The sequence below is a fragment of the Dipteris shenzhenensis genome, chromosome 32 (assembly GCF_047967505.1).
Source record: "Dipteris shenzhenensis isolate YYH24624 ecotype China chromosome 32, Dip_SZ_1.0, whole genome shotgun sequence".
NCBI lineage: Eukaryota > Viridiplantae > Streptophyta > Polypodiopsida > Gleicheniales > Dipteridaceae > Dipteris > Dipteris shenzhenensis.
Window position 1 is genome coordinate 42899026 of NC_141627.1, and position 16060 is coordinate 42915085.

The 16060-nt window shown below is 45.3% G+C and overlaps 1 protein-coding gene across 2 annotated transcripts in view; it reads right to left on the reverse strand.

Annotated features, from left to right (window-relative positions):
* Window positions 1-15302, reverse strand: part of LOC147880791 (uncharacterized) — a 46603-nt gene extending 31301 nt beyond the window's left edge. For both annotated transcript variants that reach the window (XM_087371058.1, XM_087371059.1), the window contains exon 1: window positions 14641-15302. In XM_087371058.1, the coding sequence (XP_087227184.1) occupies window positions 14641-15080 (440 nt within the window). In that variant the 5' untranslated portion in view covers window positions 15081-15302. The remainder of the gene's footprint in view (window positions 1-14640) is intronic.
* Between the last annotated feature and the right edge of the window lie 758 nt (window positions 15303-16060).

Consider the following 16060-nt stretch of genomic DNA (forward strand, 5'->3'; position numbering starts at 1 on the left):
CTCTCTCTCTAAACTTTTCATTAAGAAGAATGTAGATTCATAGCTGTCCAAAAACAGCTACTACTCAGATAAAAGACTTTCAACTGGGCCTAAGGAAGGCCATGAGCATCTGCGTGCACACACGCACACACATGTATATGTTTATGTATATGTATGTATGTATGTATGTCACATAAGGCCGGTGTATCACGTCCCCCGCACAAGACCCCCCTCTCTCCTCTCACACAAGACACACATCAGGCCAAAAGGTATTGATGTGTGTGTGTGTGTGTGTGTGTCATGCCCCCGTGAGAGAGAGAGTGGTGTGTGTGTGAGAGAGTAGTGTGTGTGTGTGTGTAGTGTGAGTGAGTGTGTGTCACCAGGAACCCTGTGCAGCCCCGTCTGTACATCTGTACGGTCGCCGTACGGCGTCCGTACGATTCCGTACGTCCGTACACATATCTACGTCGGTTCTGGTCCCCCTCTGCAAAGTCACGTACATAGCCCCGTACCTTTTACTTTTGTCGTCCTTTTTCCTGCAGGTCTTTCCGTACACTTGTCAATCAGACTTCTCTCCATGCAGCCCGTGTATACCTCAGTACAGCTCAGCGTCATACGTACAGTCCCGTACTTCCTGCCGTACAACTCTTGGGTTTTTGGCTCCGGTGTCTTCCCTAATAGTCCTGTGTTCCCGCCAAAATCTTACCTTTTCCTCTGCTATCTCCTTACCAACTATACTCTTCTTCTCCTCTCTTGTGGGCTTCCTGTGGATATTTCTTTGGGACTGGTTTTTTTGTCTTCCACTACCCTTTTACAGGTACTTCATTCCTGAGCTCCCTTTTTTACAAAGTCATGGCAGAATATTCATATGAAAAAACGTTTCAAAAGGAGCGCTCGGTTCCCTGCAAGAAGCAAAAGCAGGTCGAGGGTCAGCATGACCCGATGCATGATACTCTTGAGGCTCAACTGGTATATGATGTCATGCATGAAGGATTTGCAGATACGAGGAAAGAGTGGAAAGACTCGGTTCCTTCAATTGGCCTCATGGTTGAGGTCAATGAAATTGTGGATCCAGTCAGAGAATATGCTAAGAATGCAGTCATATTATTTTTTCTAGGCCGGATGCCACCTGCTGCAGAGATAGGCAACTGGTTGACACGCACATTGGCTGGCTCGTTTATTCGTAAAGTACACTATGCAGCCAGGGGCTTTTTTGAGGTTATCATGGTGGATGAGATACACAGACAAATGCTTTTGGAACATTCACCTCTCTTTTTTGGGCAGGAAATGGTGCATGTATTGCCATGGTCTCCCACAAGGGACTTTCAGGCTTTAATCCGACACAGATGCCCGGTTTGGGTTGAAGTTGTCGATTTCCCACAATGTATGGCCTCACTTTTGCCTAAAATTGCAGCATCTTTAGGTAAAGTGGTCTGCCCACCACGGCCAAATGGCAACTCAAACCGATTTTGCATTCTCTGGGATACTGATAATCCCACACCGGACTCTTATTCAGTCACGGTGAATAATGTGAACATGGGAAGTGCTTTTTATAAACTCAAATGGGGTTTATTTGCAAGGGCTTGTTTTGAGTGCAAAAAGTTTGGACACATGGCTTCATAGTGTCCAATGAATCAGCATAAAATGCCTCGTACCACTTTGCCAGTTCAAATGCCTACCAAGGATGCTCCTACTCTAGTTGCCAATAAAAATAAAAGCTGGGAGTCAGGATAAAGGCAAAGCTCCAGTGGCTCCCAATGAGAATCTCACTTCACATTCACCTCCTGCTATTCAATCCATGACAAAAGGACAGCAACCTCCAACTGATGGCTGGCAAAGTCCAAGAAAAGTTATTTCTGCTCAAAGAATTCCACCCCCCCGCACTTGGAATGGTGCATCTTCTAGCGGAAATGCCCCAGAGATAAATACAGGAATTGGGATTACATGGGCTGCAGTAACAGCCAGCAGAACACTCTTCCCTGAAGAAGAGGTTGCTGCTTTGCTGTCTACTTCTCAGGTGGCTACTTCTTCTCAGGGGCGAGGCCTTGACCCTGAGATAGAAATGCAAGGCTGACCTCATAAATTTTGCTGCTGTACATAGTTGTTATATTACTATAAATACCTGTACATATGACTGCTCACATCAAATGTTTTACACTCAATGTCCAGGGCATGTGTGACAGTAGGAAATAGAAATCTGTGTGGCTGTACATCAACAGATTTCAGCCTGACATAGTGGCATTACAAGAACACAACCAACATATCTATGCAGGCAAGACAGGACACTACTGTGGATATGATATTTTCTATGCTGGGGAGCACTCTTTCTCAGGGGTAGTCCTTCTGATCAAACATGAGTTTCAACCAGTCATTGCTTTAAATGACAACAAAGGCAGATGGCTTGTTCTCCAATGCATTATTAGAGGAGAGGTGTTTGAATTTGCTTCTGTTTATGCACCTCAATCCTCTAGAGAAAGAACTGCAATTTGGGATGCCATGCAACAATATCCGTGGAGACATCATGCCTACATATGTGGGGATTTCAATAATGCTCCACAACAGGGAGACAACACCTCCAGACATGACCATATGTTATCTCCTGAAAGGCATGCATGGTCTCAACTACTATTGCATCTGGATTTGGTTGACCTTTGGAAGGAATTGCAGCCTTTGTCACCGGGCTACACTTTTCAACATAATGCTTTTTCCGCTTATCAGGCACGTCTAGATCGATGGTATAGTGTAGCTCCCCAACAAAATGGGGATTTTACATGCAAAATGTGGATTGACTATGCCTTTGTGCATTCAGACCATGCACCTCTATGGTTGCGGTTATCTTTTCATAATATGCCCGATGATAGATTGCCACTAAGGAGACATCTAATCATAAACAATAGCTATTTGCAACATGCTGATTTCAAGGCAATGGTTACTAAAGCATCTCATTGTCTATCCTCTAGCAGCCATATTCATGTTGATGGGCCTGGGATTCTTTTATTTCCAAAATGCAAGTTGTGATTAGAGCTTATGGCAAGTCTTACATGAAGACTCTGAGGGAAACCATTGCTCAGGCCAAATCCACTTGTCAAGATCTCACTGAACTCAGCCATCATCGTTCGTTGTCCATGCATGAGCAAACAACACTATGCCAGGCCAGACATTGTCTTAAACTAAATGATCACAGGAAACTGGCCAAATGGGAGACTAGAGCAAGACAAAGAGCCTTTACAAATAAAGGTTGCTCTTCCAAAGAATTTTTCAAAAGTTTACATCAGAGGAGAATCAAAACAGAAATTTGCAGAGTGCTTCTGCCTGATGGATCATGGACTACTTCACAGTCACAGCTTGCTTCTGTTTGTGCGCATCATTTCTCTCAGCAATTTGGCTCTGCAGCTCCTCCCTCGCAACAGATTTTGCTTGCACGAAATTTACTGTTGCAACATGTTTCTCCTATCATTTCCCTTACTCAAGCTTTGGAATTGGAGGAACCCTTTACCGAGAGGGAACTGTCAGATGCGATCAAATCATGTGGCAGATGGAAATCTCCAGGATGGGATGGTTTAACAATCGAGTTTTTCCAAGAATATTGGCCTATTTTGAAGCATACATTGCTATATATGGTGAATGCTGCGTGGCAAAATCAGAAAATGCCAGACACATGGAAGAGAGGTCTTGTTAAACTCCTTCCCAAAAAACAAATTTGTGAGTCTTTGGCACACTGAAGACCTATCACTCTTATGCCCGTAATTTACAAAGTCACTACCAAAATGATTGTTGATCGGCTAAAGGGGTTTTTACATGATGGGTTGCATCCTGCTCAATATGGCTTTGTCCCGCGTAGGCATATCACTAATAACATTGCTAATGCCTACATTGGAATTGAATATGCCAAATACACACAGCAGGATGTTTTGTTATTGCAAGTTGATATTGCGAAAGCCTTTGATACTGTTCAGTGGGATTTTATTTCATCGACTATGCAGGCATTGGGTTTTGGCACAAAAATGCAGCAACTCATCACTTGGCTATATCAAGATAGTAAAGCTGCCTGCATACTTTCAAGGGATATTTCTCCATCCTGGACTCTTGGTTGTTCTGTCAGGCAAGGATGTCCCCTGAGTGCTTTACTTTTTGCCATCGCCACTCATCCACTGCTTCAATATCTAGATCACCTCTTGGACACTGACCAGCTGCACGGTTTGGAGATTCTTGGCAAGTCATAGCATGATTGCTCAGGCATATGCTGATGATTCATTCTTTACTCCAAAAAATACTCGGGCTGATCTGTCCATGATTATGCACGCTCTTTCTACATATGGATTGGCTGCTGGCCTTCGGGTAAATTTTCAGAAATCAAAATTGCTGCCGTTACATGCACAGGAATGGCACAACCTTATGTGGCCTGGGGAAATCGTCCCTGCTTCTCAATTCATTCGACATCTCGGTTATCCTCTAGGCTGGGGACTCACCCGTTCACAACAAACTGATTGGGTGCTAGTAAAGTTAAGGGCAAAACTTGAATATTGGAAGCTTGCAACTTGGCCATTACATGTTTGTTTGCGAATCACACAATCCATTTTGATAGCATACATACAATTTTATCTGCCTCTCACTATGTTCACTAAGGCAGATCTGGTTTCATTTATGTCAGCTATCATGGAAATTTTCTGGTGTTCAAAACATGGCAAGAAAAGTCTCATATTACTCTCTATGCATCGTCTCTGTTCTCCAAAGATGCATGGGGGTCTGAACATTCTCAATATTCAAATGCATTTACTTGCTCACAGAGGGAAAATGATGATACAGTTTATGCAAGGAGATCAGCCTTGGGCTTTCATGATTCGCTCTCTCTTATTACATCTTCATACATCTACCTTTGGGAATTGGCAGCCTACTCAGTGGGATTTTTTATTTGGCTCTATCCAAGGCAAGATCAGAGGCTGCCCTTTTGTCTCTCGTCTGCTTCTTGATTGGAAACACATCTTATCCCACTTGGAATGGCATGGCAGGGACTCTCTGTCGGGCAACTCTTTGAGGGTAGAGAATATTTTTTGGTCTAAAGTATTCCACCCTCCTTTGGCCATACAAGAACCCAGACGTTCTTATTTTCTCTCCTTCAAAGGCATTTCATCTGTGGCGGATGTACTTCAGGATGATGGCACAATTTTATCTTTTTCTATGGCTGCTCGCAAATATGGCTTGGGAGCTCATTATCGTCCTTTATGGCATAAAATTTCAGCAATGCTCCAACCGTACTTGTCGGTACCTCATTTGGAACTTCAGAATCGGCTTGAGGATTGGATTTTACGTTCTCCTTCCTTATACGCCCGTCCTTTGAAGCTCTCACATATCACAGTGTCGTCTCTGTATAAAGTGTTATTACCTCCACCTTGGATTTCTCACAGAGCAAATACTGTTTGGCATATGGATCGTTCAATGAAGTGGTGGAGAAAAAGGCTGCGTCTCCTTTGGCATTACAAAGTCCCTCTTCGACAACAGCTTTTCCTATGGCGAGTTCTCCTTGGCATTTTTCCATCCGGACAGTTACTTGCACACAGACATATTGCTTCAGCTGTTTGTCACAGATGCCAGCACTCTACTGAATCCGTGCTTCACATTTTTTGGTTCTGTCCACATACTTCTGATCTCATTGCTCTCATCCGACAAAGGCTTCGAGCGCGATTTCCTACTGTTACTTTTGGCAGATTTTTCTGGTTGTTTGGTTTTCATCCACAGAGACAGGGTTTTGATTTATTTTTTGTATGGCTGCGCTATTGGACCCTATGGACTTCATGGATGGACAGAAATCATAGAGTCTTTGGTGATCCACTATTTTCATCCTTTCTTTTTTTCAAACGCTCTCTGCAACAATCATTCTACGATTGTTTTCAGACTCATTTGATTGATCAGGATGTGTATACAGCTTATGCTGAGATATTTAGTTGAGTAGTAGCTACTTCGTTTTTGAAGTAACTATGAATGTAATTATTTTACAGCAATAAAAGATTTCTTCCCACAAAAAAAGTGTGTGTGTGTGTTTTTGTGTGTGTGTGTGTGTAAGAAGCTGGAATACTGGCATTTGTCCACTTGGCCTCTACATGTTCGACTTCGGATAGTACAGTCCATCATTATGGCATATGTGCAATTTTATTTGCCTCTTCTTCCCTGGTCTTTCAAGCATTTGGCTTCCTACATGTCCCAGGCTATGGAGATATTTTGGAAAAGCAAATCTCATAAAAAGGCTTTGCGACTACTACCTATGCAGTCTATTTGTTCACCCAAGACTCATGGGGAGCTGAATATTCTCAATCTTCAGCAAAAACAGCCATGGGCTATTATGTTAGCAGCTATGTGTGGAAACATGACGTCCCATGCATATGGGCATTGGATTACAGATCACTGGGAAGCAGTCATGACCACATTTCAGGGGGGAAAAATTCCTGGTTGTCCTGTTTCTACTACTTTTATTCATGATTGGAGGAGAATTCTCTCTTATGCTAAATGGACAGGATCATGGTAATTCTTTTCGCTTGGAAAGCATCCATTGGAGCAAGGTGTTTGAATCGCCTCTCGCTTTACAGGCACCTATTAAAGCATACAATCTTATGAAATTGGGCATAAGATTTGTTGGAGATGTTGTGGATCAACAAGGTTACATGCTTTCATTTCCACAAGCTTGCAGGACATTCTCCTTGGGTCTGCATCATAGGTCCATTTGGAGAATACTTTCAAATATGTTGCAGCCATTTGTTCCGGTTCCTCCACTGTTTGTACAAGACAGATTACTGGACTGGAATTTGACCTCCTTACCTCCTGCTACCCATTCGCTTTCAATGCATAATCTGGCCTCCTCGAAGGTCTATAGATTTCTTCTTCCACCGCCATGGATTGACAAGCATGCCAATACTCTTTGGAATTTGGATAGGCCTTTATCTTGGTGGCAATCACGACTCATGAAAATCTGGAAAGCCAAATTGCCATTGAAACAGAGGCTTTTCTTTTGGAGATGTATAGTGGGAGCTTTTTCCATTGGGGTGAAATTGGGAGCATGCCGCATTGCTTCCCCTTCCTGCCCCCGTTGCTCTCATCACCGCGAGACAATTCCTCATCTATTATGGTCTTGCCCGCACTCTCGCATATTGATCACTCATGTTTCTCATTTGCTGTGACTTCGGTTTCCCTCTATCAGATTTGGGAAACTCTTCTGGATGTTTGGATGCCTCTCATCTCAAATGTCTCCATTCCTCCTCTTCTTTCACTGGACTCGCTTTTGGGTACTATGGACCATTTGGACACAGAGATTGCATTCTAGGATGGGTCAACAGTTTCCTCACGCATATGTTTTCTTCAGAATGTCCCTCAAGCAATCCTTATATGATAGTTTTGCTGCAAGGGACTTGGATGCTACTAGCCTTGAAGTGTTTTCTAACTGCTTTTGAGTTCTTCCATTGGGCTCTTCTTTGGAGTCTAATGTCATGTACATTGATTTCATGTTAATAATATAGTAATGTGCTTTCACAAAAAAAAAGTGTGTGTGTGGCGGAACCGCGATGGAGACTTCCTCCTCTACACTGCCAGCCTTGTCCTCCTGCGTGTTTCCGTCCGTACCGTCCCCGTCCGTACCGTCCCCCTCCACGTCCCTACTGCCTGCTTCGTCCTCCGTACAGCTGTCGTCAGTTGTACGGCCTTCCGTACAACTGCCGTCAGTTGTACGGCCTTCCGTACCACTGCCCGTACAGACTCCCTTGCGGAGTTCCCTGCAGTTCCCGTGCCCTGTGGACCTCCTTGTACAGACCTTCGCACCTGCTGTACAGCCTTCCGTACATGCTGTACAGTCGACCGTACATCCTGTACAGAAGACTGTACAGCCTGTACCATCCACTATGCAGCCTCTTTCCTCTTTCGTTTTCTCCGCCTCGACACCTCATTCTGCCACTGCTCCTCCTACCTGTGTTTTTCTTCGACGAAAGCATGGTGGTTTCTCTGCCTCCCCCTTCATCAAATCGGCAAAGCTGGATGTTTCTGATGGCCATTCTTCTTCACTCCAGCTGGATTTTCTTCGCAAATTGTGCTCAGCCTCTGTCACAGAACTTCCTTCATCGAGTTTCCCGCTTGTTTGTTCCTTGGACTCTGCCCTTTTGGTCTCTGGTCTTCGACAGGCCCAGCAATTTGGAGTTTGCCTCTATTTCATGGGCAGGGTTTTATCTTCAGCTCAGCTCCGTCAATGGGCTGATGTTGCAGGTATTTCTTCCTTTGTCTTTCTAGGCAAAGGATTTTACTATGCCCACTGCTCTTCGACTGAGGTGGTAGAGCGCCTTATCAGTGATGCTGGTGTTCCTGGAGCGGGTTTTTTCGCTTATGTTATGCCCTAGGATCCACTTTTTGATCCTTCTGCAACCCTTCTGACTCACTGTCCGGTTTGGATTATTCTCAAAGCGTTGCTAGTGCCTCTTCTTCAACATCTTCCAACTCTTGCAACTTTTTTGGGAAGGCCTCTTCATGTTTCGAGACAGGAGTTTTTGCAAGCCTCCCGTGATGTTCGTCTCTGCATTTTGTGGGATATGATGCAGCCCGTGCCATCTACTCTGGATCTTGATTTGGGATTTGCTCATCCAATGCGCATCAGGCTCCATTTTGCATCTTTTCCCACTGCATGTTATCGGTGCCGACAGGTTGGTCACTTTGCACGTGCTTGCCCTTCTATTTCCACGCCCATACCTCCTGCTCCTTCTTCGGCTGTCAAGGTTACTCTCCCTTCTCCTCCGGTTTCTGCTATGGCTTCTTTGGCGAAGCCCTCTACTCCTCCGAAGCACTACTGGAGGAAGGTTGATAAATCACAGGCAAATCTTCCTCTAGCTGAAGAAGCTCAGGATTGCACCCTTGTTGAGCACCATCAGTTTCCTTCTACTCAGGATATGGATGTATCCCTTGTAGAGGGCAATTTATAGGATGACATGCATGCTCTCTCTCAGGATACTGCCCCTGCTCTTACTCAGATTGATCCTCCATGCAGCTTTTTCATCAGAAGATACGGATGTTGATTTAGCTTTTCCACCTTTGATGCCTGTGCCAGAGTCTTCTTCTATCAAGGATGCAGAAGTACCTTTTTTATTGGAATCTTTTCATCCCATGTTACAACAGGTTTTTGACCCTCTGATTCAAAAATTTCGGGTACCAGCCTATATCAAGAAGAATCACAAGGGTAAAAAACAGCTTGTTTTTATTGATGGTGTGGTTTCATCATTGCATCAGTTTTTACAGCAGAACAATTTGAAGCTGGAGGATGCTGTGTTTGACTCTCCTCCAGATTGATATGTAACTTTTTACTTGGCTACCTCATGACTTTTGCTCTGAGGTTTTACTTGTAAAAACTTTTTTCTTGTACTTATTGGTGTTGGAATATAAAAGGAAGAACTGGAAACTAGAAAACTAGAAGTAAAATAAGAACAAGATTGAAAAACAGACAAAGAGTTACCTTGTAGATGAGTGTAGACAAGAGACAAGCTAGATAGATAGATTGCAATGATGTGACCCATGAATATATGGGCCAAAGTACAAGACATAAAGCAAGAGTGCTTATGGGATAATTGTAGAGGTGCCACATGGCACACACTCAAGACACAAAGACTAGACTTAGACAAATGTAGACTAGGGAAATAGTACACTTAGTGTGCACTTATCTCCAACACCCTCCTTAAGTGGACACTAGGAGTAAGACAGAAAGACAAGACTAGAAGACAGACATAAAGACTGATAGACTGAAAGACAAGATAGAAGACATGACAGACAAAGATCCTGAGACACCCCTCCTCAAGTGATATCCTCATATGGGTCCACAAGGGTAGGGACAAGATGGATCTAAAACAAAACACAGTCAGATTGATAGACAAATAGACAGACAGACAAGACTAGATAGACAGAAGACTGACTGTAGACAAACAGAAAGACCAAGACACTAGAACCCCTTGACCTACATCATCAGTGGTCAAAGTAGTAGACAAGAAATATGAAGTAATCAGAAAGCCCACTTCTCATCATATGAGGAAGGAACAGCACGATCTGCTAATGGAGATGTTGCAGCAACATGGGCTAAGGTAGATGCAGGGGCTGATGTAGAGGGTTGTAGCAGTCCCTCTCCCGGTGATTATCACGGCCACAAATGGTGCATGGATGAGCCTTGAAACAGTCCTTCTCCATATGATTAGTTTTGCCACAATAGGTGCAAGGCTTTCTTACCTTAGAACTTCCTTTCTTTGCTAAAAATGCAGTGTCAGTTACCTTTTGTTGTTGAGTTCTTTCTTCCTCTTGGAGAGCATTGATGATACCTTCAAGAGAAGGATTATTGTGATACTTGAAGGTAGTGACAAGAGTAGCATAGGTGTCAGGTAAGCTTTTGAGAAGCACAGCTATAGCAATATCTTCGGAGATGGGAGACTTTACTGATGCAAGCTGAACCATAAGACTGCGAAGATAATTGACATGAGAGGCTAGTCTGTATGTCGGAGATGTGATGAATGTAATCATCTCCAAGACCGAGCAAGATGATAGCATAGGCTTTGTCATTTTTGGCAATGACAACTTGCTCAATGTCGGGACCTTCGGGAGCAGCACGGTGAACAATGTCCCAAAGACCTCCTTTCATAAGATGGCACTTGATTTTGATTTGCCAAGTATGAAAGTTGGACCCATTGAATTTGTTGATAGACATGAGAGAATGAGAGGAAGATGCCATGTGGGAAGGTCTTACCTCTTGCTAGGATGCAAGGGCAGTGTCTATTCCCTTACAATATTGCAGAAATAAATGAAAGGAGAGATCCAAGAAGCCGGTTCTCTCACCACTTTGTCAAGGCCATAGCTTGTGACAACCCATCGAAGCAAGAGGAACTAGCAAAAAAAAAAGGTCTGCTCAGCAGACTGAAAGAGGCAATGCGCAGTACCTTAATCCCAGGCAGAGGCAGAGGCACGGTCCAGGAGGTGCAAGCAGCACGAGCTCCAAAGCAATGCCGTAGGGAAGGCGATCTCCGTGCAGTCACGAACAAATGGCGCAGATCTCCGTGAAGATGGCGCAGATCACGAACAGCAGCTGGAGAGGTGCGACCTGTGCAGGTACAGATTCCGTACAGTCGTACGGACTGTACGGACAATCTTGGCTGTACTTCGTATGTTGATGCAGGTGCAGGAGCGACAGCAGGAGCGGGAGCTGATGGGCGCAGATCTGGAGCGGAACTGCGCAGATCTGGCAGAGATGGTGCGCAGATCTGGAGTGGAACTGATCTGGCGCGTAGGTCTGGCAGAGCAATGGCGTGCTGTGGTGGCGCAGATCTAGCAGAGAGATGGTGGGGCAGAAAGAGGCGGGCAGATCTGCAGCGGCAACCTGAGCAGGAACGGCAGCAACGTGGAGAAGACGAGCAGAAGATGGAGATGGCGACCAGCTGAGCGGAGCAAAAAACTGAGAAGAGGCGGCTATGGCTACAGTAGACTGAGGGGAGAGAAGAGGAATCTACATGGCTCTGATACCATGTTGGAATATAAAAGGAAGAACTAGAAACTAGAAAACTAGAAGTAAAATAAGAACAAGATTGAAAGACAGACAAAGAGTTACCTTGTAGATGAGTGTAGACAAGACACAAGCTAGATAGATAGATTGCAATGATGTGACCCATGAATATATGGGCCAAAGTACAAGACATAAAGCAAGAGTGCTTATGGGATAATTGTAGAGGTGCCACATGGCACATACTCAAGACACAAAGACTAGACTAGACTTAGACAAATGTAGACTAGGGAAATAGTACACTTCGTGTGCACTTATCTCCAACAATTGGTGGGTTTTTACCTCTTTTGAGGTTTCCCACACAGAAATATAAAGATTTCACTAAAAAAAAAGTGTCACGTCCCCCACACAAGACCCCCCTCTCTCCTCCTGCGTGCTATGGCACCCCCCTTCCACTCTTGTCCATTTGTCGATCCTACCTGTTCCTATCCATTCATGTACGTCCGCCAATCCTACCTGATCATGTCCGCTCTACCTGCCATTGTCTACCCCAGCACACTGCTTCTATCCGTTCTTGCCCGGTTTAGCCCATTGTCCACATTTGCTCATGTCTCCTCTAGTCCACTACCGACACCCGCTCCTGTTTGCTCCAATCCACCCCATCTCGTGACCCCCCCTCCACTTGTGCTTGTTGTCCCATTCTGCTCATGTCCATAGCCAAGCTTCTTCAAGGTTGTCACAACACAAGATTCCATGCACACAATAGCACCTTAGGTCAAGTCACTAAGTAACATCTTAATAACACACACCTAGTTTGTAACATGCAATAGTTAATGATCGTGTAATGCGCAGCGAGACCTTTAAACCTTTGCGAGGCGTGTGCGTATGCACCATCAAGAGGAAGAGAGAGATAAGGGTTAGAGAGAGACTGTAGATGACACCAGATTGGGTCCTTGTACCCACTGAGGGCCCCCTTCCCCCAATAGGGAAGAATTTGCTTCATACTTGGCTAACACTGAGGACTGCTGAACTGATGGCTGACTTGCAGGGTATTTCTGGAAGGGCTGAGGCTGCACCGGGCTGAAGAACTGAGACTGAACTGAAGGCAGCTGGATGAGGAAAGAGAGCAGCAAGCCCCCTATAAATAGGGGGCTGTGCGGTGAGCCAACCAGCCAGAGATGAGCCGACTAGCTAGTCGTCTGGTTGGTTGGCTGGTTGGGCTCACTTCTTCACCCCTTTGCTCCCAAGGGAGGGGCACAGGGCAGCCTATAAAGGCAGCCTTTCCCCAGCCCATTTTCCCTTCATGGAGAGCTCCTTGGTCCAGCCCTTGGGGACCCTCCTACCCTAGGCTGAGACCTAGACCTAGCTAAAACCCTAAGACGGAAACACTGACCTACTGTTCTCCAGTGGGTACTAGTGAAGAAGGACTTGACTTCCGACTTGACCTAAGGCTGAGAGACTGACCTACGTAGCTCGTGTCTGACTGTTCCTAGACAAAGGGGGTCACGGCATATGACAAAATATCCTATCATAGGAACTATTTGCACTTTGTCGATGAAGCCACTCGTCGCCTTGCACCCAAGTGCAGGGGCTTGGTTTTCATATCCCTATAGGTTTTCACTGTAGATGATGAGGCAGTAGGAGGCTCCCTTCGTGGACAAGGAGATGCTTAAGGCCCTCAAGTCCCCACCATTGCAGAAATGCCCAAGGCAGGAAGAACTATCCCCATTGTTCTTCCGCAGTTACTGGAGCACTTTCACACCCCTCTTCATCTGACTTTTCAAGAAATCTTCAATTCAGGGCAGCTACCTAGACTGTTGCACGAGGATGGATTTGTTGGATCCTGAAAGGGAGGACAGGACAGAAATGTGACAGTGGCGCCCACTCTCTTGGATACTGCACACAAGATCTTACTCAAGTTCTTGAGCTTGCAGCTTCATCCCCTCTCAAACATCATCCACAACACCCAGGTCCAGGAGAGTAGCATCGTAGACAAACATCTTTACCTTCTGGACAGCTAGCGACTGGGCACACTACGAGTCTCAGCCTCTCGTGATCCTTCTCGTGAATTTTGAGAAGGGTTATAATAGGGTATACTAAACCTTCCTGAGGGCACTATGTGGAGACTGGGCTTTTTGGACTGGTGCGTGCATGGTAGAATCGCTGGTCAAATTTTGATTGCCACACACGCGGGAAGCCTTGGTGTGGCAGGGCTGCCCACACTAAGAAGGCCTAGAAGGCCTTCTCATCTCACCCTCAGTTCTCGTAAGGGCATAGGCTGATCTCTCAAAAGTGATAGGCCTCAATCACTTATGGTCGATTAGCCAGTCAAAAATCCTCTGAAGCTTCATGGAAGCATGCTCAGCAAGAGCATGGCAAGAGCATCAGTGTCCACTTTCTGACCTTCACTGAATCTGAAGGGCTTCTCTATTCTCCCATTCTTGTACTGCCTCTTGCCAAAAGTTGGGGATGGGCAAACTTGAGGCCCTGACACCAGAAAAGCCTGTAAACTGAAACGACTCTTCAGGGGCAAATACTTTAGTGAACAGTAGTCCTTTTCCAGCATACAAGGATGTCCTGCCTTTAGGTATTGATAAAGATCACGATCATAGAATCTTTGGCTCTCATACTATGTCAGATAATGACCAGTAACACCCTAGTGCTATTACACGGTACAATATGGAAGTGCGAAGGATCTCCTAACTCTCTCCAAATTCAAACCATAAGTGTACGAAGGACACGTTCACATCTGCCACGTGCAAGCTGAAGGTAAGGCATGAATCTCAAATATGCTCCAGGACGTGTGGGCTGACGGCACAAAGGATTAGACGCAAAGGGGCTGGAAAACTTTAGGCAAATTTGCGAAGGCATCACAAATCAGTCTGCGCTCTCAACCATGTGGTCACATGTTACAATTTTATTAACGCAATAACTAATGATATACGAATTTGGCAGGATAGCAATACTGATGTGAAGATTAAATGGTTAGATATATGAGGCTAAGGCGTTACAACGAACATGACATGATACTGTAGTGATTGAGGTCTAGCACTAATGTTATGCTCAAATACGTAAGTTTTGAATATGCTTGAATACGTAACTTTCAAATAGCCCACAGAAAAAAAAGCACGCATGCACATTTTGTGGATAGAATACGAGATACTTACGTGATTGGGGGCATGACCGAGCCACAAATGCATAAAATGATCGCGGGCAACAGCAGAGGAAGGAGAATGATAAAAGGACGTTTGAACCCCCGCTTTGAAATAAAAATACGGTACAGAATGATGAGGCGCAGAGTGAGGCAATTCAGCCACATAGAGAATCCAAAGCAGGCTTGAAGCCAATACGTCCAAAGAACACAGGCTGCAAGGAGGGAGTGTTTCCGCCTAGGAAAATGGTTGTTCACCACTAGCGTGGCTACGATCCAGATCAAACCTCCCAAAGAACTCAACACCGTCATAGCTACGCCCTTCGCTTTGATAGGCGGATACTTCCTGTGGTAAAGGATGACAGAATTTCCCAGTACAACGGACAGGCCACCGAGCTGGATCAGGGTGACCACAACGTAGTCTAATGGGGCGTTTTCATGGGAGAGGTAGGACATGGTGGGCGATTCTTGAATAAAGCAGGGGAGGGGAGGGGAGGGGAGGGGAGGGGAGGTAAATATCGACAGAAACTGGATGTGAATGTGGAGATGGGTATGGAGGTGCAAAGGAGACAAGGGGAAAGAGGAAGAGAACTAAAGAGAGGACGTCAGACAAAGACAGTAGAAAGAGAAAGGCGGGTCAATGGAATGGAGCTGGCCGCCATCAGTACAAAACTGAGACAGCTCTCCTCGTCGTTCATTCAGCGCTGAATGAGCAAACATTTGACACGAGACCCAACTTCCGTCCAGTCAACTCTCCGATGACGTCCCTGCCCAAACAATCGTTCCGCAATTTTAGATTGTGTATACGAGGGTCTGATTGGGTTCTGGAGTCCCGGAAATCGCCACAACGGGACGGGAAAAAGGGGTGAGCGTCGAGAGACTCTCGTGGCGTCCTCTGTGTTCCCTACATTTGAGGCAGATTCCAATCTTTTGCAACGAAGTCGAAGGAGCACATTGGCTCCAAAGTCCCCGAAAAACTCTCCTTCCTACCTTCACGCTTAACGTTGCCCTCTTCCGCAATGTTAATGGGTGCTAAGTTTCAACCAATTGAGTAGGCGATTTTGTAACTACTATTCTTTGCCAATCGGTAGAAATAGGGCTACGAAATCCCAAGCGTGGGAATGCCCTCTAAGGGCTCTCTCGACTTTCACGACCAACATCATGAAAAATGGCAAAGTTAACCGTGAAAATTGGTTAAAGGTTTCGGAGAAGATTTTGGAAGCCTTGAGCCAATTGATTTCGAAAACCTTTCATGGGAGAAGATTTCGGAAGCCTTGAGCCAATTGATCGTGAAGGTTTTCATTGCAACGAGCCCAAAACTTTGCGCATTGAATGCCCTGAGCGCTCGTCCCTGCTATCTTCGCAAATTTGTAGTGATGTTCTCACGTAGAGATGCGACGTTTCTACCTATTTTTTTGTTCGCTCATGGGAATGTC